The sequence below is a fragment of the Nuphar pumila genome, chromosome 3 (assembly GCF_984573655.1).
Source record: "Nuphar pumila chromosome 3, dmNupPumi1.hap1.1, whole genome shotgun sequence".
Taxonomy (NCBI): domain Eukaryota; kingdom Viridiplantae; phylum Streptophyta; class Magnoliopsida; order Nymphaeales; family Nymphaeaceae; genus Nuphar; species Nuphar pumila.
Window position 1 is genome coordinate 4,263,814 of NC_143251.1, and position 24,436 is coordinate 4,288,249.

Here is a 24,436-nt window from a genome sequence, read left to right on the forward strand (position 1 = left end):
CATCTTAACTTGATGAGAAAGTCGGACATCTGAACGTAAATCTAGGTCACCAAAGTAATTTGTGGGTGTTGAAATCCACCATGAATATGGAAGCCGGTACTACGTGGTTAATTTGGCCATTTAATTTCTAATCTTGGATCCAGCACCATCGATTAACATTGGATTAAATGAGGAAGACGGTAGCTTTGCAAGGACGAAACCACCTTCTTTTAGAAAAATCACTAAAAGTGTTTCGGACCGAACCTTCAAAATTGGGCAGGTGTAGTGTGGAGCTCTACTGAATGAAAAATGCATCGAGAGTATATGTGACATGTGTTGGCTTGATTGGTGATGTATTGTGGTAACACGGCACACACTAAGCAATGATATCGTTGTTAGTGCATCGTTGTGTAGCGGTACAAACATTGAGCGTTGTTTGGTTAAGTAGTACCAACATATCAGAGAGGATGTTGCCTTTGAGAGATTTGGTTAAGGACCTCTCGGCTTGCAGGAATTTTTCACATGTAGAGTTTGGACGCACGAGGGTGCATGTGGGTTAGGGTTAATTTTTCAAGGGATTACCTTAAGTAATTCCAACCGAGTATGGTGACTCGGGGATAAACAAGTGAATGCCTAGACACCAACGAATGAGTTTAGGTGGTACTCTTCGCTATGGTGTTCATTAATCAACTGATCTTTAGACTGGAGACTGCAAGGTCTTACTCCTTCAGTGACAAGGTTTGGCTGTAGCGTGTATATGGAGTTGCAATCCGCTCCATGGCTTGTAAGGCTCATGCAAGTTTGTGCCCTTTTCGAAAGTGATAGAATTGGTATGGGACGGCTATGCGCTAAGTGGCATGGACTAGATAGAATATACATTTGAAGATGCATTTGATCAACTTTCGCTAGACAGCTGCGCACAAAGTGGTGCGCAGGGCCAATAAAATGATTCAGCACATGAAAAAGTGTTGGTGCACGGCCTTTGGCCGTTAGGCTGGCCAGACTGGGTAGTCTGGCGTGTCACAAATTTGTGAAGAATTCTATGCTCGTGACAAATTGGGTTGACTAAGTTGCTAGGCTTAGTGCTGCACGGGCGTTCCTTTGCTTGAAAGGCAAAAAATTTGACATTTGAATTTAGTCTGTAACAAATTGGTATCAAAGTAGAAAGATTCATAAAGACCTTGTTGTTCATTGAGTGCGACACTAAAGGAAACAGTGATAGTTTATCCTGGTTACACAAATTTGTGCAACTAAAGTGTTGTTGACCAAGCACAAAAGCAAGACGTTGGCAGGGTAGTATGAGTCATATTGTCGATGATAAACAGAAGTGTAAGGTTGTTATTCAGTTGGCTAAGAGAACGTGGATAAGCCAAAAATTCTTACCAATTGTGTGTTAGGCTCGCAGGTGGAGTGTGACGTATGCCTTGTGTATGTAGAGAATGTATCTTGAATTCGACCGGATGAATTTGCACGTTTGGGTATGAGAAACACAACTAAACTTTTATTTTCTCTTTCAAGATTATGGGTTAGCAGAGTGTTCATCTTGAGTAGAATGCTCATTGTTTTGGTCTCTTGAGTTAGCAGTTCCTCTGTGGATTGTGCGTGCAGAAAAACTTTTTATTTGTGGCTTGTCAGTTTGGTTCCTGCAGAAATATTTTGTTGGTTTCGGACGAGAGTTGCAATGTATTGGCTCTAGATAAGAGTTGCAGCATTGGGCCATGTTTTTTTCTTGGTCAGAAAGACACTTTCAAGGATCGCTTTGGGGTGATACGCAAGTAGGTGTCCCTCACTTAAGGACTAGTTTGGATCGTTGAAAAACTGTAAGTTGGTGCCTTAAGGAAGTTGATATCCTTGTGACACGTGTTGGTAGTTGTTCTTCTCTGCGAGGACCACGAAGGGATTAGAATTGTCCTTACTGAGGTCAGAAGGCACCCCAACCATGAGCATAAAGACAACAAGTTTGTCGTGAAGGTGAGGATGACTCACTTGTGTAGGGGAGTGCATTGGGGTCCCACGAGTAAAAAATGATTGATATTGATGGAGTGATAGACCATTGTCTAAGTGATTGGAGGCACGTTAGGGAATGAGACTTGACATATTAAAGGTTGCGGCGATGGTGGATGAAAACCAAAACAAGTTGAGTAGGGTGAAGAAAATAAGTAAATCAAAGTTAAGTACAAAGGAAAACTAGCATATCATTTAAAACATTGTTCTTACTGACACTAGCATTGTCAAGGATGATAATGGTTTGTGTGGGGGAGAATGTCTCGGACCGAGCCTTTAAAATGGGGGCATGTGCAGTGTGAAGCTCTACTGAGTAAAAATTGCATCGAGTGTAGGAATGTGTAGTATGCGTTGACTTGATCGGTGACGTGTCATGATAGCACGACACTCAGTAAGAAATTGTATCGTCGTTAGTGCATCATTGTGTGGCAGCATAGACGTGGAGCATTGTTTGGTTAATCTGTGCCAGCAGATTAGAGGATGTTGCCATTGGGAGATTTGGTTAAGGACTTCTCAACTTGCAGGAGTTTTTTACGCATAGTATTTGGATGCATGAAGGTGTGTGTGGGTTAGAGTTAATTCTTTCAGGGATCACCTTAGGTGATTCCAATCGAGTATGATGACTCAGGGCTAGGCGAGTGAATGCCTAGGCACCGACAAATGAGTTTAGGTGGTGTTCTTCGCTATGGTGTTCAATCATCAACTGGTCTTTAAACTGTGAGCTGCAAGGTCTTGTTCCTTCAGTGACAAAGTTTGGCTATAGCGTATGCATGAAATCGCAATACGCATCATGGCACGCTAAGGCAAGTTTGTGTCATTTTCGAAAGTGATAGTTGGTATGCGACGACTATGCACTAAGTGACATGGACTAGATAGAATACACATTTGAAGATGCATTTGATCAACTTTTACTAGGTAGCTACGCATGAGGTGGTACGCAAGGCCAATGAAATTATTCAGTACATGAAAAAGTATATGTGCATTGTCTTTGGTCGTTAAGCTGGCCAGACTGATGCATCACAGGTTTGCGAAGAATTCTATACCCGTAATAAATTGGGCTGACTAGGCCGCAAGGCCTAGTACCGCACAAGCATTCCTTGGCTTGAAAGCTGTAAAAAATTTAGCCTTAAAATTTAGCTCAAATATTACATCAAATGGGGCAAAGATTTCAACTGAGGCACCGTTCTTAATTTGGTCCAGAAGAACTAAACGAGTAGGGTAACAAAAAGAGGAAAAAAATTACAGCAGAAGCCAATGAAGTAAAATACCATTTATTTAGCTAAAAGATATATTGGAACAAGTTGAACATACATAAAACCATGATGGTAACATGTTACCAACAAGTGAACTGTGCCTTCAATTGCGGCAAATGCGAGCGGTGGGCATGGTGACACACACTGGAGCATACAGCTTCTTAGCCTCAGCGCTCCCCTTCTTGGGCTCTCCTTCGGCTGCATTGGCCTCTCCGGCCGCTGACACAGCTGACCAGAACATGGCAGCTGCGGAAGCACCGAACATGACGTCCCTCCTGCTGCTGCTCTTCTCCCCTGCTTCTGCTTCAACTGCTTGTGCCCTGACCACCACTCCTCCCTTGGGCTGCTGGCTCAACATCACCCTCTGTGCAGATCCGGCTGTAGACTTGGATAACTTTGCACCTCCAAAGGTTGATACTGGGCATGACGCATTCACTGTTATTGACGCCATTTTTGTCTCTCACCAAACCTTTGAGGTCACCCTTCTCTTTTTTTCTCTCTTCACTCTGTATATCTCTGTGTGGGGGATGACGGACTGTTATGTGGTACTGGTTTTTGCTTTCATTCTTGTATCCTGTCCTAGTTGTGATCCTGGTTAATCTATTGCGTTATCCTAGCCCCCTCAATATTGCCAATAGTATGTTGCCACGTATTATGTTATCCATTGGGGGGTTTGCGTGGCAGGTGGAGGCAATGCCTTGTGCTGAAAAATTTTTGTGTTGGTGGAACGCCCATGTGTTAGTTGTTACTTTTGGGGTGCGTTTGGAAGTGAGAAAGATGTAAGAAAAAAGTGATACAAAATAACCAGCGCCCCCGGTCTGTCTTGCATGAGCAGTTAGTGCACGACATCTTGTGTTGAAACGCTGTAGGTTTGAACTCATGGTATGATTGTATAACTTGTAGGGGTGTGCCTAACCTCAGCTTTCTCTGTCCAAAAATTAAAAAATAAAAAGACAAAATAGAAAATGAGAGAAAAATTATGTTTGAAAGAGATTTTTTAAAAGGTATAAAAACAAACATTTCTTTCACAGATGGGGTTGGGGTAGAAGAATGTTTTCAAAAAAAAAAAAATGAGTTTTCTTTTTCTCCATCTCACTACCACTACCATTCATCTCACCATCACCACTACCACCCACTATTCATCTCACCACCACCCAAAAAAACACCTGTTCTACGATGATTTTTCACCATCACCACCACTACTACTCACCTCCCAAAAAATGGCACCGAAAAGCTCCACCACCATCTGTCTCATCACCACCACCACCACCACCACCGGCATTCACCACCTAAAAACCCGTGTCAGGAAAGTTTCACCACAACACCCATGATAAATTTTGACCACTACCGACACTACTACCCACCATCACTCATCTCTAAAAAAAACTGTCGGAGAAGCTCTAGCCCCCTTCACTTTTTTAAAGATCTTTTATTTTATTTTTCTCATGCTACCCAAACAACTGAAATTCTTTCATTTAAAAAATTATCATATCAAAACTTTTCATATGCAAAAAAGTTCTTTTCCTATGAGAGTTTTTATGCTTTCAAATGTGCTCCTAAGCTTGCTAGCTGAGGATGTTAATTAGTGGATTTGGTAGAGCAAACCGAATCTGAATTGAAACTCCCATCTAGCTTGATTTGGGTTCAGATGTAAGATAGCAGAACGAATCCGAATTAGATTTAAGCCGGACAGATAATCCAAATCCGATCACATCCAATTAGCTAGCAAGATCAGATTTGGTTTATCATTTCTAATCTGTATCTGAATCCAAATTTGATCACGCTATATCCAATTAGCTCGGGTTTATTAATGCCTACATCCGAAGTGAAACATTGCCAGATGAAGCTGAAGATAAAGGAAGCAAAACGGTCTGGGTTGGTTATAGAGGTAGCATGAATGGATTTTGATATGGACTTGGACTTGCACAGAGACCAATCACCACATCCAAATCATGATCATCTTCCCATCTTTGTCAGACCTGAATTCCCATGCAAATACAACCTAATTTGATTTGGATCTCTCTAAGACTTACGTTTTCTTTTGGGAGTTTAGATTTGGTACGGATGGGTATACCCAAAAGCCACAGTTATTCAGTGTTGGACATTATGGGTTAAGGGTCCAACCTACATTGTGACCCGGTTTGACAGCCATTAGTGGTCAAATAATGGATTTAGTGGGTGGGAGTTACGTGAATGTGAAGAGATATTCTCCCATTATATAAAGGGGTTAGGAAGCTATGAAGATGATGAGTTATTCATAGCAATTATTTTGCCAAAACAATTCCACATTCTAATATCGTGAAAGAGTCCTGCTCACCATCGACCTAAGGCCTGTGCTCATTGTGGGCGTCGACCGACTGAGGAGAACGTCGAATTCCCTACACGTAGTTGCGATCCATGGCGAATTCAGGTACGCTTTGTGCATTTTGTTTCACTGGATTTGCCAAAAATGGGTAATGGGCCCACTCCACGCATTCAGCTGCGCGTGGTTGTGTAGGGCTTTTCGGCGTTTTGTGGCCACTATCGCTCTGAAGTGACTTAACTCGCCGGTTGACAGCGATAGTCACCGTGAGGACGACTATCAATGAATTTCCGACAAACTGTCATCATGAGACAGTGTTTCTGGCATACTGTTGTCATGGGGAGACAACCTTCATCGGCAACTGTCGTCGTGGGGCGACAACCATTCTCGGCAATGGTCGGCTCAGGCGACCCTCATTAAAAAGAAGAAGCACAAATCGAGTTTTACCTGTGGCGGTCCGGCTGAATCGGTTCTATTGTCGCCGACGACATAAGGTATCCGGGTTTTACACCTGGAGCGTCGCCGGAGACGCATCAGGGGGGAGGTTTGCCGGATTGCCGGCGTCTGTCAGGCGACGCATCGAATCTGAGGATTAAAAACCCTCCTTCTCTGTTTTTTGTTCGGCATGGGGCTGCAGAGACGACTGCCATCGTCGGGAAATCGGGATGATCGACGTGGGGCGATATGCCGGAAGGAGCGGTCATTGGGTCGTCGTGCCGACGAAGTCCCTTGACCGCCTAAGTCGTCTCCTGAGATCTCCTGCATCGTCGGGTTGCAGGGTGGTCAGCCTATGCCAAGGTCACCGAAGATGTTGTCGGGGTTGAGAACGTCGGATGGCTGATGTCTGGGGTTTGAAAACCCCCTTTTTCTCTACCCTACTCCTTCATCCATCGGGCTGCCAGTGGAGTCATCGTCGCCAGGGCTTCTGCGGATGATTCTAGCCGGAAGCCGGTGTATGCAATCGCATGTCGTCGTGGGGCGACGTCGGTCGCTGATGGGCGAGCGACGTGGGTCGTCATGGGATATTAGGACATTCGGAAACGACTATCGTCGCCATCTGGATCAGCCGATGTCGGGCATGTCGCTGGATCGGACAATCATCGTGGGGCGATGTGCCGACAAGATCGGTCGTCGATCGTCGACGACCTTACCGGCGCTGCTGCTGGTGTCGTGCCCTTTTTTTTCCTCTGCCTCTTTAGCCATCAGACTGCAAAGGAATCGACATCAGTCGTCGGTGGGGTGACGCAGGTCGCCGGCAGGCGGCAGCGGTCGTCGTTTGGCGACGTGGGTCGCCGTGAAGCCAAAAAGGGCATAAACCCTTTCGGTTTCCCTGAAAATACAAACAGAAACCCTCAGGTTTCTGTTTTATTTTAACTGGGGTACCGTATCAGGTCCGGCGAGATAACCCGGTGACATGCCCGATCCAAACCCATTTTGGGTGGATCAGGTCTATCATTTATTCTTGGATCGGGCCCGGGCCCATAAAGTTTTGGGTCTGGGTCTGATCTAAAAAGATTCAGATCCTTCTCAGATCGAGTTGGGTCTAGGTCCATTTAGGATCGGATCCGACCCGAGTCCATTATGAGTTGGGTCTGATCCGGGACCGTTTCGGGCTGGGTCTAACCCGGGACCGTTTCGGACCGGGTCTAACCCGGGTCATGTTCAGATCGGGTCCGACCCGTATCAAGTATGGGTCGGGTCAGACACGGATCTCATTTGAACGGGGTCGGATCCATGTTAAGAAGGATCTGAACACTATTTGGACTGAATCGGATCAGAAACCTAATCCAGCCCTTTTCGGGACCGGTTTAGAGCTGTTTTTGACCGGTTCCGTCCAGTTTTTCATCAGTTTCGAGATGCTAAGACCCTGTTCTCATGGATCTATGTTGATACAAGGATTTTGGCATACAGTTATAGGGTTTTATAAACTTTTGTTCATATTTAATATCGGTTCATAAGGTTTAGAACCGGTTCAGACTCTTTGATGACCGGTTCGGGGAGGTTTCAGACCGATTTATGGTGTTTTCAGACCGGTTTCTACTTAAGGACCCTGGGTTTTACTCATATGAGCATGCTTTTGTTATTTTTCATACTTTATAATGTGTATAATACATGACTTATACATGTTAATTCATGTATTTTATGTTGGTTAAGTTGTGCATGATGGTTTTGAGCATGAATTGTAACTAAATTTGTGACAATTAGTTTATGTATATTAGTTAAAGCATGAACTTATATTATGTCATGAATATACATGCATTAAAATGTGTGCATGGGTGTATTCCATAATACGAATAGAATTTTCGGTAAAAGATCTTGATTGACTGATTCATGTAATTACTAAAGCGATCTGAGTTGTGTTAATTAAGGATTCTTTGGACCGTATTAAGATTCGTTATTATGATTGTGTGTAAATTTATGAAACATCGATTCTGCCCAAAGGTAGGTCGTTGTGTTCCAAATTTACACAGGGTGTGATAGTAGATGTGTATTCTAGCCCATGAAGCATGTTCGTACCCAAAGGTACAATGTTGAATTGTCTCTAGTTACATGATCAGCTAGTTTCACCAACTGAAGTCAATTTCTTTAGAATTGAAGAGACGGAGTAATTATCAGTATTGTCGTTTTCACCAAAGTGGAACGATAATGGATCAACTAAGCTTGTCTCAGAAAAAGGTGAAAATAAAGGGTCTCAATTTTACCTTTACATCACAAGTCTCGTGTGAGCAATAATAGTAATGTCTTTTCGTTTTTGTTCTTTATTTTATCAGGTTCTTTTCTTATCGACGGTTCTAGTAATATCTTCATTTTAGACGGATCAAATTTTTCTGATTGAAAAGAAATTGTATTATTCACTTTGAGCTATATGGATTTAGATTTGGCCCTTAAAATTGACGAACCTCTCGCTCTTAAAGAGCAGAGTACAACCGACCAGAAGGCTGCCTCTGAGAAGTGGGAGCGCTCGAACAGACTTAGCCTGTTGCTTTTGCAATCTCAGATGGCTAAGAATATTCGAGGTGTTATTCCTCATTGTAGGACAGTAAAGGAATTTCTAGGAGCCATTGAGGCTCAGTTTGTCACTTCTAATAAGGCAAAGGCCAGTACGCTCATGTCCAAATTAGTGTCTATAAAATATGTTGGTGACAGTCACATCTGACAGCATATTTTGGAAATGAGGAATATTGCGACTCAACTGAATGACATGAAGTTCACCATCTCTGACTCCTTCTTAGTTCATCTGATCTTAACCTCGTTACCTATAGAGTATGGACCCTTTAAAATCTCCTACAACACACATAATGATGAGTGGTCTTTTAATGACCTCTTGGCCAAGTGTGTTGAGGAAGAGGAGAGATTGAAGGGTGAGAGGGTGTCAAGTGCACATATGGCCTCTCATAAGGATAAATAGAGGTCGAGGTCAAAGAAAAGCTCATTCAAAAAGAAGAATTAGAAGAGAGCCACTGGGGGGAGTTCAAACTCTCAGACGAAAGCTAAATCCCAGTTAGAAGGTCCTTCTATAAAGTGTTTCTTCTGCAAAAAAAAAGGGCATAAGAAGGTGGACTATTTGAGGTACAAGAAGTAGCTCAAAAATAAAGGTAATAAGTCATTTGTTTCTCATGAGTGCAATCTAATTCATGTTCCATTGCATAGTTGGTGGATTGATTTTTGTGTCACGGTGCACATTGTCAACTCTTTGCAGGCATTTCTGAACAAAAAGGAACCAACGGAGCATGAAAGAAGCATCTTCTCAGGAAATAAGATGCATTCGCATGTCAAGAGTATTGGGACCTACACAATTGTGTTAGTGTCAGGATTTATATTGGATTTGGTTGATACATTTTATGTTTCATCTTATAGTCAGAACCTGATTTCAATTTCAAAATTTGATAAGTTTGGTTTTGCTTTTAAATTTGAAAAATCTGAACTTATTATTATGAAAAATTCAATGAATATAGGTTCTGCATATATGTATGATGGTTTGTATCGATTAAGAACCAAATTTCAAATTCGGGAATCTCACTCCATTGAGAACACAATGATTGGCAATAAACGTAGCCTAAAGGATGATCAATTCTATTTGCTTTGGCATCGAAGGTTAGGACATATCTCGAAAGAGAGAGTCCAAAGACTCGTAAAAGAGGGAATTCTCGGATCCCTTGATTTTATTAATATAGAGTCATGTGTTGATTGCATAAAGGCTAAGCAGTCTAACACATATAAAAAAGATGCCAAACGCAATAATGAAAAATTAGAAATAGTGCATACGGATGTGTGTGGCCCTTTTTCACCGTGTTATACAGGTGAAAAATATTTTGTCACCTTTATAGATGATTACTCATGGTATATGTATCTCTACTTATTATCTGAAAAATGAAAGGTCTTTCAGGTTTTTAAGGACTTTAAGAAAGAAGTAGAGAAACAAATCGATGAAGTTATTAAGGTTGTCAGGTCTGATAGAGGTGGTGAATATTATGGTCGTTTCACTGAGATGGGACAAAAGGAAGGTCCATTAGCGCGATTTTTAAAAGATGAAGGCATTGTACCTCAGTATAACATGTCTGGTAGTGCTTACCAGAATGATGTAGCTGAAAGGAGAAACCGTACGCTTAAAGAAATTGTTCGAGCGATGTTGAATCACTCAAACCTTTCTTTGACCTTGTGGGGTGAAGCTCTTAAGACAACAGTGCATATTCTGAATAAGGTTCCTACGAAGGTTGTTCAAAAGACTCCTTACGAGTTATGGATAGGTAGAAAACCTTCTTTGTCATATATGCGCATATGGGGATGTCCAGCAGAAGCTAAATTGTATAACCCACATATAAAAGCTTTTGATCCTAGGACAACTAATGGTTTCTTCATTGGTTATCCAGAAAGATCAAAAGGCTTTAAGTTTTATTGTCCATTTCATAACGCACAGATAGTGGAAACAAATAAAGCAAGATTTCTTAAAAATGATTCTGTTGGGATAGATGCGTCTCAAAATATTGAATTTGAGGAAATACAGGATTCAGGTTTCACATATGCTAAGGATAAAGACCTGATTTTCTCTATCATTGTTCCTTCGAATATTGTAATAGAAAGTTCAGTCAATGAATATCAATCTCAACTAGATCCGGTTGTTGATGAGGATATACAACAACAACAGGATATAAACGCTCATTTTGAACCACTTGTAGCACCTGTATGGAGGTCCACCAGAATCAGAAAATCTGCTATCCATCCGAACTATGTGGTGTATTTACAAGAGTCAAATGATTTCATAGACATTGATGAAGATCCCTGCATATTTGCAGAAGCCATTGAAAGTGAAAGATCAACACATTGGATCAATGCCATGAAAGAAGAGCTTGACTCTATGGCAAAGAACCAAGTGTGGGATCTTGTACCTCGACCTGATGGAGTTAGATCTGTTGGTTGTAAATGAGTTTATAAAACCAAAACAGACTCTAAAGGTCATGTGGAGAGGTACAAGGCTAGGCTTGTTGCAAAAGGTTTCACACAGATAGAGGGCATTGATTATAATGAAACTTTTTCTCTTGTCTCAACTAAGGAATCATTAAGGACAATCATGGCCCTCGTAGCTCATTTTGATTTAGAGTTACATCAGATGGATGTGAAAACGACCTTCCTGAATGGGAATCTGAATGAGGAGGTATACATGCACCAACCTTTTGGTTTCAGTATAGATGACTCGAATAACTTAGTTTGCAAATTGAATAAGTCAATTTATGGACTTAAACAAGTCTCCCGTCAGTGGTATAAGAAGTTCAATCAGGTAATAATGAACTTTGAATTCACTGAAAACATTGTTGATCAGTATATTTACATTAAGACTAGTGGGAGTAAGTTCATAATTTTGGTTTTATATGTTGACGATATTCTTCTTGCAACTAATGATTTGAGTCTATTACATGAAATAAAAGATTTTCTTTCTTCTCATTTCGATATGAAAGACATGGGTGAGACCACTTATGTCCTTAGAATCGAGATCCGTCGTAACAGAACTAAGGGTGTCATTGGCCTCTCTCAGAAATCCTATATCCTTAAGGTTCTTAAAAGATATGGGATAGAGAATTGTTCTCCTTGCTCGACACCTATAGTGAAAGGAGATAAATTAAGCTTAAAGGACTGTCCTCAGGATGATATTGCGAAGACTCAGATGGATGTTGTCTCATATGCTTCGGTAGTTGGGAGTTTGTAGTACGTGTTGACCTGCACTCGACCTGATATAGTATTTGTTGTGGGAATGCTTGGTAGATATCAGTCAAATCCAGGCATTGCGCACTGGAAAGCAGCGAAGAAGGTTATGCACTATTTACAAGGAACGAATGACTATATGTTGACCTACAGGAAAGTTGACCACCTAGAGGTCATTGGATACTTTGATGCGGACTTAGGAGGGTATATTGACAGTATAAAATTCACTATTTGATACATTTTTCTTCTAGCGGGTGGTGTTGTCTCATATAGAAGTGGAAAGCAGTCTACCACTGCTGCTCTTACCATGGAGGCAGAATTTATTGCTCTATACGAGACTTTGTCATAGGCCATTTGGATAAGAAACTTCATTATGGGTCTTAGTATAGTGTACTCTATTGAGAGACCACTAAAGATCTTTTGTGATAATTAAGCAACAACGTTCTTTTTAAATAACAACAAGAGCTCAACATCGTGTCGACACATGGAGTTAAAATATTTTGTTGTTAAAGAAAGGACTGAGAATCATCTGGTATGTATTGATACAATTGGGATGAAAGAAATGACTGTGGATCCCTTTACTAAAGGGCTAGCACCAAAATTGTATTCCCAACATGTAAAGGGGATGGGTCTTTTTTATTCCTTCTGATGTATGACAATACATTATGTGATCATATTTGTGTTTATGTTTTTTATTCTCTAAGGTTTTGTGTTATTGTTGATTTTGCATAAAGAATCTCTCATATGGGTTAGAGAGAATAGCAAAATAACAATATTAAAGGACCAATAGAATAGGTGAGAGACCAACCTATTCATAAAGGTAATTTTCTACATGCCTAAGCACTGAAGGTGAATTGTAGTGTAGTACATGAAATAAAGACATTTCATAAAGAAGTATTCATATCCATGACTCATATAATTCATCCTTGTGATAAAGGGTGGCATGTGAACCCACGTGAAAAATTAAATCGAGATAATGATATACACCTCGATTTAGTACACTTTTGGTGTCAATGGGTCAAGTGGAAGAATGTTGGACATTATGGGTTAAGGGTCCAACCCACAGTGTGACCCAGTTGGACAGTCATTAGTGGCCAAATAATGGGGTTAGTGGGTGGAAGTTACGTGAATGTGAAGAGACCACATTCACTTAACTGCCTTATTCTCTCATTATATAAAGGGGTTAGGAGGCTATGAAGATGATGAGTTATTCATAAAAATTATTCTGCCAAAACAATTCCACATTCTGATATCGTGGAAGGGTCTTGCTCACCGTCGACCTAAGGCCTGTGTTGGGCGTCGACCGGCTGAAGAGAACGCCAAATTTCCTACACGCAGTTGCGATTCATGACAAATTCAGGTACGCTTGGCGTTTTGTTTCACTGGATTTGCCAACATTCAGGTCCTGACATAGAGAGCCATCAAACTTGCAAATGTGTACGTACTCAATTCAGTGGATTGGGTTAATGTTTGTCATCTTGTAATAGCACAGACAAAATCATGGAGAATGGCACTGTGCATGTGAGACAGAGTACTCATTTAAAGTCTCTTCAATATTGATTTATGGGCAATGTTGTCCCCTAGTCTAGGCTCAGCAGCTTGCTTATATATAGAGCCTTTTCACAAGCTCCAAGAACCATAAAGAAGGGTCAGTAGGGGCACAAATGGTTTGGATTCGGGTCAGATGTAACCAATAACCATATCTGATTGATCAGATGTTGGCTAAATGGAATCATATTGGAATTCAGATTCACCAAATCAAGTTTTTTATGCATGAACTAAATTGGACCTCAGTTAAATCCAGATATTCATTGGAACCCATAGCAAAAACAAAAACATATCTGAATCCAATTGTAATCAGATATGGTTTTGGCTTACTGAATCCGATGGATTCGATTGAATATCAGATAAAATCCTACCCGTTGACATCTCCTAGCCAGCTCTAAATGTCTTTTGTACCCAACACAACCAAACCCAAAGCTGAAACCAACTATCTGTCAGTTCGGACAGGGCATAAACATGGATCACTGGTCTCATGCCCAAAATATTGAAACCAAGCCCAGATATTCCCAACCATATCGTGTCGCGTCGTGTCACTAAATATGGGATCGGAAGGCGTGTTCGTGCGAGATAGAACAGGATTTAGTGAGGTTCACTGGAAGAGGGGCCCACACCCACAAAAGTAAGGAGGTGCCATGCTTAATTATAGAAAATTTTTCAAATGCACCTCCAAAAGTTGGTCATTTTTTTTTTACTTTTTTTATTTTTATAGTCCTGACAGCATAAAACTATGTGAGCTTACCTCTTGTTCCCAGAGAATTGCCACCAGCTTTGAGGGTGACGCTCATGGGATTTAAACCTAGACCACCTGACTAGTGGCCTAAGCCCCATTAGGCCATTACACTACCCCCAAACCCCTTTGGGGCTTCTCGTAACCCCTAATCCGAGCCCATCAGTTGACATAGGATGGGTTCCAACCTACACTCAATCAGAACCATCCAACCAATGGCTAGGAGTGGTCCACATTCTCACCTAGATTTGGACTGATCCTCCCCTTCGACATGGATCAGCTGGACAGCTAAGATTGACAAAGGATCACTTGTATCTTATGTCAAGGGATGGGATCCTTTTATGGAGGAATGAAAGGGTAGGTTTAGGGGGGTGTCAATGGGTTGGGTTTGGTTTGGACACAGGTAGAACAAACTTGGATGAGATGTTCAGGTATAGTATCGGGTCTACCATAAAAAAAACCATACTTTAACCCGATAAAAATTACATGAACCAGACCCAAACCATAACCAGTAAAATAATATTTTTATCATTTTTACATTGAAAATTTGCAGGTCATAATCAAAACTCGGGTCAGGCACGGGTCTGTTATAAAATTTCACAAACTATACTCAGGTTCATGTATTAATCGGACCTTCGGGTCAAGACCTAAGTCTTAATCGGGTCTTCTTATTTGTCAACATATCCGGACCTTATAGGGTTTGGTCCAGGTAGAGTCCATGTAAACCCGACCCGTTGACGCCCCTAGGTACGTTTGATTGCCCCTCAGATTCCAGATCTAAAGATTGGATTGAGTGCAGGCTCAAGTCAAATCTATAATTTTTTTGCCAGCTCAAATCCTTGGATTTAAAATTCAAATATACCCTTAGACGATGGGGAGGGTGCTTGGGTGCACCCACTTACCCAGATAAAACGGGATAACCGGATAAGCTGGGTAAATCACATTAACATCTATAACACCTTCTCCTGTTTTTTCTGGATAAGTGGTTTCATTTTGAATACCCCGAACCGAGTATTCAAAGAGAAGCACGATTTAAAAGCCTTGATTTTTAGATCGTGAATCTCTGGACCAAGTACACAACCAGAGATTTATGATCGTGGGAGGGCTTTAGTGATCTCAGATTCAACTTGGATCTAACCCATTTGAGCAGTTCATACCAGTGTTGTCAGCATCGGTGCACGCCGGTATCATATCGCCAAAAAATCGATACGATACTGATCTGAATCGGCTATTTTTAATAAATGTAAAAAACAGCTTAAAATTATTTTTTTAATATTATTTTAATGGCTTTAACATGTGTGATTGACAAGTAATATTTTTTGCCTGGTTCGGAACAATTCACTTGAGATTCGGTATGGGTCGATTCACATGAATCTTTCGCCAGACAATACAGGTCAGATTCCGATACTGACAACAGTGGTTCATACCTGAATTTGATATGGATTCGATAGAGAGATAGAGATAGTTTGGTACTTTTTGCCTGGATATGTGTATAAAGTTGGATCTAGATCAGGATCGGTCCAATCAAAATGTACACATCTTGAATGAAGAAACTAGCAACTTGAAAGCGGGAGAGAAGAAATGAGCCCGTGACCAACACATGACCCACAGTGTTGGTTTAGAAGCCAATCTGATGTATGGGCTGCAAACTTTAGACCGGAGATGGTTCTAGCTGGAGCACCTTGGGTTTGGATTAGGGTCCAAAAGAACAATCCTGGATCCGAATTTATTTTAGTAAATGCAATCCATATTTAGTTCAAATCGAGGTCGTCGTCTTCCTCAGCCAGGTGAAATCCAGGTCCTAGCCTTCAAAAAATTGAACCTACACTAGTACAAACTGGATCTAAACCATCGGATCAGTCCTATTTCAAAGTTCAAATTATACTTAATAATGATATTCAAATTATACTTAATAATGATATGTCGATCTTTAGTAAAACGTTTTAAAGAAGAACAAGCAAGTTGGTCCCACACGGATTCCAAAAAAACAACCCATTTCAAGAAATATGAGATCCAAAAAAAAGGTCCGACCCGACTCCTCCTTGTCTACTGCGAGCCGTCGTGGCAGGTATTTAAAAATTAAATAGCAAGTTAAAATCACGTCACTAGCCCTGGATTCATGAATAGATTTCACGAGTGGCACTTTATTCATTGATCTAAACCTTTTAGGACTGGGTCCCTCAGTTGGACTTCGATCCAGATCCGACTATGATATTGGTCATCCTTCCATCATCCAACAGGGTATGGAGATTTAGATCCACGTCTGGGTGCAATCATGGATCTAGGGTTGTCAATGGGTCTGGTCCATTAAGGTAATTCCCTGATCCAACCCAATAACACATAATACAGGTACGGGTTATGCCAGTCATGAAAATGAGATCCGAAACCCGACATGCATACTTGAAAAGCGTTTAAAATATGCCTTTTTACTTAAAAATACATATAGAATACTTGAGCTAGTGTGGGTCAAGTCAGCTATCTGACAAAAATCGATCACAGCCCAAGCTGGAAGGGAATAATATTTTGGATTGACCCAAATAATATTTTGGTCGTTATTTTTTATGCTCATGCCTACCTGACCGATGTGAATGGATCAGGTTTGGGTTGGATCTCTGACAAAATCCAAATACAATTAATTAGATCCAGTAAAACAGGTTCTAACTGACAAATAATTGGATTCAGATTTGATATGCAGTTTTGCATCAAAATCTTGACCCACCTCTGAAAGCTATGGTCCACCAGCGGGGTTTGATTCAGTGCCTTCATATTAGAACCCTCACAACCACCCCGCTGACGGAACGGATCGAGGGATTGTGTTTACAGCCTTCTTCAAAGAAGGTTTGCTCACATCAATGTATGACCTTTAGGTGAGTGAGATCTGCTGAGAGGTCTACTTTTCCTTGGGGTAGCCGATAACCCAGCATGAATCCGTTATCCTGTTTCAGGCTTGAGTTTATCCACAATAAAGAGCTTCATTTTAGATAAGGCCCTCAATTTGAACGGTTTTAGTAGTTAAGGAGAGAGTGGATCCACCTCTCTTCAACGGATGAGATTCTCCGTGAAACATGGCCACGAAGATCTCATCATATCAACACCCACTTTCTTTGGATTTCAGATCAGAGGGATTTTACCCCCAACTAGGGGTGGCAATCGGGTCGGGTTGGCGTGTCAGCATACTTCAACCCGAACCCGACCCGTTTATTAAACGGGTCGGCTGTGGCAAACACGAACCCAACCCGTTTAATAAACGGGTAACCCGACACGACCCGCCAACCCATTTAATAAATGGGTTGGGTAGGGTAAACGGGTTTTCAGGTTGGCGGGTCGGGTTGGCGGGTTGACGGATCGGGTTGGCAGGTAGGCAGGTTGGCGGGTCGGGTTGACGGGTCGGTTGGCGGGTTGTCGGTTCGGGTTGGCGGGTTGACCCACCCGCCTAACCCGTTTATTAAACGGGTCAGCCGGGTTGGCGGGTTGGCATACCCCCAACCCGAACACGACCTGTTTAATAAACAGGTTACGCGGGTCGACCCGTTTATTAAACGGGTTGGCTTAAGCCCAACCCGAACCCGCCTAACAGGCGGGTTTGCGGGTCGTGTCAGAAATTGCCACCCCTCCCCCCTTAAAGAGAGTCCATCATGTACGGTGAGCGGCTAAGGGCCATAGGCAATGACATGACATCATTTCATGTGGATCCTGCACTCTGTAACTTTGGGCGCCGAGCAATGCTATCACGTAATTGGCCGTGACACTTAGCCATGTCACTTAACCGCTCCTTGGATCCCGGCGGTAGCCTTGGATGCCATTCATTCATGTGATGATCGGCAGTGAGATCAACATGGATGAATAGGCTGTTTCTTGGACAGGTCCCATAAAATTTTTTACAGCCGTTCATGATTTAGATGAATGGCATCTACAGCACGCAAAAAATGAAGGGCTCAAAAAAAAAAAGAATGAGATGGTGTTTTGGGGCTGCTGCATAAAAAATCTAATGGGCCGTCTTACTTTCTAGGGTTTTAATATACAAAGTGACAAAAAAAAGCAGGAAGTGGCACCAAATCTGCACCAGATCTCTATTTTGGGAGGTTGGCGGTGGGACCCGCCTCACTCCACCAATCAGGTTTGGGTAAAGGGTCCTACACTCCTACTAACCACCAATGTGAGACCACACCTACTACTGGGTTGGCGGTTTTCTTCTCTCCCTAAAATTTCACATTCAGTCTTTCAATACCATTCAAGTGGGTCCAGTGGGTGGATGAACGGCACTTTTGGACTTTGTTTGAATACTAAATGAACCTGCTCTTTCCACCACTGTGAGAAGTGACTGAGCTTGGGGACAAATTCCTCTCCCCAACACGGCCTAATAGTAGGGAACTTGTTCACGTTTCATATGAAGCCAATCTCTCTCTCTCTCTCTCTCATTATATATATATATATAGAGAGAGAGAGAGAGAAATATGTAGCTTCTAAACCATTTAGTTCAAAAAAAATTGTAAGAACCGTAGTTGCATGTATTTTTTGCTTAATCTAAAATCTATAGATGTGTTTATCATTGTTTATTTTACTAAAAATTGAATCAATTTAACAAACGATATTGATTTTTAGTCAATAAGTTTTGGGTGCAATATGAACTGTTGATTTTTTTTAGCTCGAACACATCTAAACATGAAAAAACTTAAGCTAATATATAGTTTCTACTAAATAAATCATAAAAAATACATATACTAATTTAGATTACGCAAAAAACACATTCAAGTTTGTTTTTTTAAAGGATCTAAGACGGTTGGTAGATAAATGCTCTAGAAACTAGACATATATATATATGTGTGTGTGTGTGCAAGCTAAATCCTGCATTGCATTGATTTGATCGAGTATATTATATTCATATAAGTTGAGTTGATTGGACAAAACTCCAACAAATTTTGGGTTTATCAAATGAACCAATTTAGATCCAATTCAGTTCTAGCGAGCCTCCCTATATGCATGAGTAGTAGGTAGGTCCTAATCAATCTAAACAACTTAAGAAAACAAAGTTGTTGCTTAATCTCAACTTGCAAATATATTCTTTGAAAAGGAATTAGATAAAAAGCCTTATGTAAAAAATGAACACAAAAGTAACATGTGGCCCGGGCAATTAGGAAGCAAATCAGGTCATGCTGAACATGAGTGTTTTTGCTCGTGCCGGCATAGTGGCCATCCGATTTGCATTTTAAAAAGCTCAAAAGTCAACAAAAACTACGTGGCGTTCATCCAAAATGCAAACAGACGGCCGGCATGAGCAAAAACGCTCATGTTCAGCATGACGTGATGGGCTTTCGAGCAATTAGGGCTGTCTAACGAGACTAGCTGCTTGGCAAGCGGAGCTACGAGTCAGCTCGTTCAGGTAGATGAGCGGTGCACAAACATGGCATGGTTGGCTCGTTTAGCATATTATACATTTATAAATGATATTTTTTATACATATATTTTATATTTTTATACATTATCAAGCTTTAAAAACACTTTAAAATCACTTTTTTAGAAAATTACCCAGCTCCTGATCGGCTGGTAACAAGCTCGGCTTGGCTCGTGACGAGCTCACAAGCTGAGTTCAAGCAAGGGAATACCCTAAAATAGCCGAGCTTGAACAGGCCCAACTTGGCTCGATGGGTTCAACTTTAGGAGCCGAGTTTAATATGGTTTGCATGGTAGGAGCAGTGAATGCACGTCACCTTCTATTTGGAAGGTTACAGGTTCAAATCCCAATAGTATGGTTGTATAACTGATGGAGGTCTGCCTAACCCAGCTTGCCTATTTAAAAAACAATGCAGCGAGATCAGTAAAATGTTTTTATGTAAAACGATCAACACATAAGTGACACATAGCCTATACAATGAGATCGCCAAACATGACAGGTGTCATGTCTTGTTTTGGCATTTTACAATAGCACCGTAAGACGTTGTTTTACTTAATTCCTTTTGTCCAAGACAACGTACCTCATCCTCACAAGAATCCCCAAGGGCGATGCATCACTCAGGAGGCATTTGATTGTGCAGACAACAACGTCTGTGAGTCGCTGCTGTCTATGCCTAACGCGTCCAATGGATTACATTTTTTTATGACGAAGCAACCCTCGCCGAGAACTGGGTCACTTAATAAGTCTGCCTTGGGTCACTTCTTTCTGAAGTAGTGGTGTTTTGGACATTTGAAACAAAATAAAAAATATTTGAAAAAAAAAAATAACAGAACACCTGAAACAAAAACTCGACTTGTCTAAGACACCTCCGCACCTAGCCAACAGTGTCTAGAGTCTACAGACAGACCTATTCACACAGTTTTGTCAACACAATCAAATGCCCACTCATGTTACAGCAAACTCAGTGCCTTGACAAAGCCTTTCGCGATGCAATTCGGGTCTGGTCAGCTTTGCTTCGCGCAAATTGACCAACAATATCAAGGTCAAGGACTACTAGGCTACAAGCCAACCTGCTCGTTGCACTATGAACTTGAAGGCTAAGTTTCCTGAACTCAGTCGTATTGGGAAGGAGTCACTATCCATTTGGAACCCACCAAGTTAACAAGCGCATGGGGATCTAGATCCATAAACAGCCAAGTCTTACTGTAGATCCAGTGGACCCTCATCTGGATCAGAATGTAGGACTTTCATCAGATCCGTTCCTGTTCCAAACCTTCTTGGTAAATTAAAACCGAAGTCAGAAGCTGTCAAGGTCCAGTTTTTTGGAGTCGGACCTGATTCCTGACCGAACCGTTTAGCCGTACCCAAACCCAGTCAGACACGTGAAGCGGCGGACTCAAAGCCAAGATGCGCCTCGTTCTTTTTTGTCTTAAGACTTCGAAATCCGAGAAAATATACTGGCGGTATCTGTCGGTGAGCGTACGTATCGGGCACAAGTAAAAGACGAAAATACCCACGACGGTGGCGGAAAGATCAGAGGTCGAGATTTTACATTATGTTCCTTATAGTGAAAAGCATTTTCGTCCATACTCTCAAATCTGGGGGTAGACGACGTCAAGAGAATAATTCTTTGAAAATTCAATTCTGGAGTACGAACAACCGCTGCGAATAATGCCAGCGACGTTAGTCCTTTTTTTTCGTACAAAAACTGTGCCTTTTTCCAATAACCGGCTGAAGTTCATCTTTCAGTACTTAACCCTGTAAAAAAAGAGAAACTCAATTACCAAACTCTTCATTTATTATGGTCAATGACATGAAGATCCCTGTGCTCATATGACCTAGAGGCCCTGGGTATAAAGGTTTTGAGTTTTGACTATTGGTAGAGGATCACACACCTATGGCCCTTTGAGCTCACAATATGATCCCACTGGCCTCAACACACTAAACCCATCACTTTGACCAGTGCATTTCATTGCTAGGCAGACTTGAGTAGACCATACAAGTAGATCAAGCATCTGTTAGGGCAAAGCCTTATCACATGGCTCAAGATCTTGATCGTGCAAATAATGATGCTCCAACCAAGTTGGTTTTGGAATGAAATGTCTTGATCAAAAAATCGGAAATCTAGAGAACGGGTTAAGTTGAGAAAATTCGTCTAATTAGAGATCTCGTAATCCAAAACTAAGTTTTAATTGGATCATTATCATGAGCCATTTGTTCTTCCACTTAGCACTTAGCTCGCAATAAGAGGGGGGAAATAAATGATTATGGTAGGGAAAAGTTTGGCTTAGAGGGAAAGAGATTTGACATAGAGCCCTATTTTTGTCTTCGGTTTCAACACCAAGGCATTTCAGTAATTTCGCCATGCATATACGTTACGCCGCCCTATATTTCACCACTCCCTAATCCCCGAATCAAAGGCAGCAGACTTGCCACCCAAAATTTAGCAACTAAAAAAGGCACCCGAGAAACTCTCGATATTTCCAGCCTGCCATCCCCGGCTTTAAAGTAGCCACCCTCCTTCCTTTGGCTTCCCATCCCCCTGAACCCTGAAACTAAAAGCCAACTCCTTTTCTTCCATCTTCCCCACACCCTCCAGAGATTGAGAGAGAGAGAGAGACCATGAAGCCCTCGCCTACGAAGCTGATCCTCCTGCAATCTCACCTCCACAGGTTGCAGAAGCAAGGGTATTTCCGTCTTTGGCTCCTGGGCTTCATCTCCTTCCTCACCCTTGCCACCTTCGCCACCCTCCTCTGCCGCGACTCCGCCCCCGAACACCGCCACCGGCCGTACTCCCCGATCCCCATCGGCCTCCCGTCCGACGTGGTGGACGCGCTTCTCCACTACTCCTCCACCAACGTCACCGGCGGCATGTCCGAACCCGACGCCAGGATCATCGCCGGCGCTCTCTCCCGAAAATGCCCCTGCAACCTCCTGGTATTCGGCCTCGACCACGAGAGCCTCCTCTGGAAGACGCTGAACCTCGGGGGAAGGACCGTCTTTCTGGACGAGAGCGAGTTCTGGGTGAAGAAGATGGAGGAGCGCCACCCGGGGATCGAGGCCTACGATGTGCAGTACACAACGAAGGTGGCCGAGATGGAGGAGCTCCGGCGGACGGCGGTGGCCAGCGCCGCCGCCGACTGCCGTCCAGTTCAGAACCTCCTCTTCTCCGACTGCGCGCTCGCCATCAACGACCTCCCCAACGAGCTCTACGGCGTCGACTGGGACGTCGTGCTCGTCGACGGCCCCCGCGGGTACTCGCCGGCCGCACCCGGCCGGATGTCCGCCATATTCACCGCCGGCGTGCTCGCCAGGAGCAAGGGGACGGACGTTGCCACCGACGTCTTCGTCCACGACTTCGCGAGGGAGGTCGAGAGCCTCTATAGCGAGGAGTTCCTGTGCAGGGAGAACATGGTTACCGAGTCCTCCACCGAGTCGTTGGGGCACTTCCGAATCGGTACGATGTCCCCCGATACGTCTCTGTTTTGCGCTGGTGGAGGCAACGGTACCAAGAGATCCGGTTAGGCAGGGTCGCGGTCTTCTTCTTATTATTATTTTCTTCGTTTTGGTGCTTGGAGAGAGAGTGAGAGAGAGAGAGAAAGAGAGAGAGAGATGATGATGGTCATGGATGGATGGATGTATATGTATGCTATGTATAGAAGTGGTTCATACACCATGTTTCCTGCATAAACATGCAAGGGAAGAGCAAAGTTAAATTTTACTTCTTTTTTTCGGCTCTTAATTATACGCTAGATTGGTAATATGGGTTTGACTCGAAATCCTGCGATTTGTGAAATTTTCTGCGTTTTTGCTTAATGTTGCAAAAAAGTTGTAATTATCATTTGGTGTATATTCTGTTGTAACTTTATTACTTTGTATTTTGAAATAATTAGAACTTCAATATTGACACCTTAGGGTGAGGGGCATGGATGTATGATGCTGATGATGATGGAATCATGGATGCATGGTGATCATGATGATGGGCATGGATCGATGCATGGATGGATGTATATGTATGTTATGTATAGGTTGCTTCATACATCATGCTTCCTGTTTGAACATTCAAGGGAAGAGCAAAGTCAAAATTTACTTTTTTTTTCCTCCTGATGATCTTCTAAATAGGAAATATGGGTTGGACTCAAAATCTTGCGGATTATGAAATTTTCTGCAATTTTAGAAATTGGAAAAAAAAGGTATAATTAGCATTTAGTGCGTGCTCTGTTTTATGTTTGTCGTTTTTTATTTTCTAATAATAACCCCAATATTGAGATTTTGGGGGTGAGGGACATGTTCGGGATTTGGTAGAATGTCGTGGCGTCGGTGGGGATGACATTATGTCAGGCAACCGTGGCTTTGTTGGGCGTAGGGGTGTCAACCTGTACGGTCAATTAAATGTTGCTTTTTAGAAATGACGAAATTACCCTCATATGTTATGTCATAAAGCGTGTATTAACGAATGTCTGAGACCTGAGAGGTAAATTATCTTGTACTGTCGGCTGTACATACTGTCCTCTTGAAAATTATAGATGCAATCCCTATTAATACAATCCAGCCACCGCGGTCACCTTACTGGAGATGACACCTTCTTTGGTGTTATTCAAGTGTTATCTTATGCATGATTTTTAAATGAACAAATTATGATAAATAAATCTACGAGTTCAGATTCATCAAGAAAATAGTTGCAACTACAACGTTTTTGTTATGTTCAAGTAAGGTCCAAATAAAAAAGGGTATATTAGGGATAGTGCTTGCTACTTTCTTGTGTTCCACCCATCCCCGTCTTCGTACCCTTCTTAAATCTGACGGTGCAAATCGTTTTGATCAAATGTAACTTTATAGATAAAATAAGCATGATCGGTTTAATAAGAATCAACCCTTGAATCGTGTTTATTTAAATCACAAAATTTTATGTTTTGTCATTGTTGATCTTTGAATCACACAAGTCGGATCTCATGATTTATATGGTGATTCACTAAATGAATGATGCAGATCACATCTATAGAGTTCGATTTGATCAA

The 24,436-nt window shown here is 42.0% G+C and overlaps 2 protein-coding genes across 2 annotated transcripts; one reads left to right on the top strand and one right to left on the bottom strand.

Moving 5' to 3' along the window:
* Positions 1-3,238: 3,238 nt before the first annotated feature.
* Positions 3,239-3,789, bottom strand: LOC149841691 (photosystem II 5 kDa protein, chloroplastic-like). The gene has a single exon (XM_089998655.1). It carries the CDS (start codon positions 3,685-3,687, stop codon positions 3,340-3,342), a length of 348 nt encoding a protein of 115 aa, XP_089854781.1. The 5' UTR covers positions 3,688-3,789; the 3' UTR covers positions 3,239-3,339.
* An 18,174-nt stretch (positions 3,790-21,963) lies between these two features.
* On the top strand, positions 21,964-22,969 carry LOC149841692 (protein IRREGULAR XYLEM 15-like). The gene has a single exon (XM_090001115.1). The coding sequence runs from the start codon at positions 22,041-22,043 to the stop codon at positions 22,941-22,943; it is 903 nt and encodes a 300-aa protein (XP_089857241.1). The 5' UTR covers positions 21,964-22,040; the 3' UTR covers positions 22,944-22,969.
* The last annotated feature ends 1,467 nt before the right edge of the window (positions 22,970-24,436 follow it).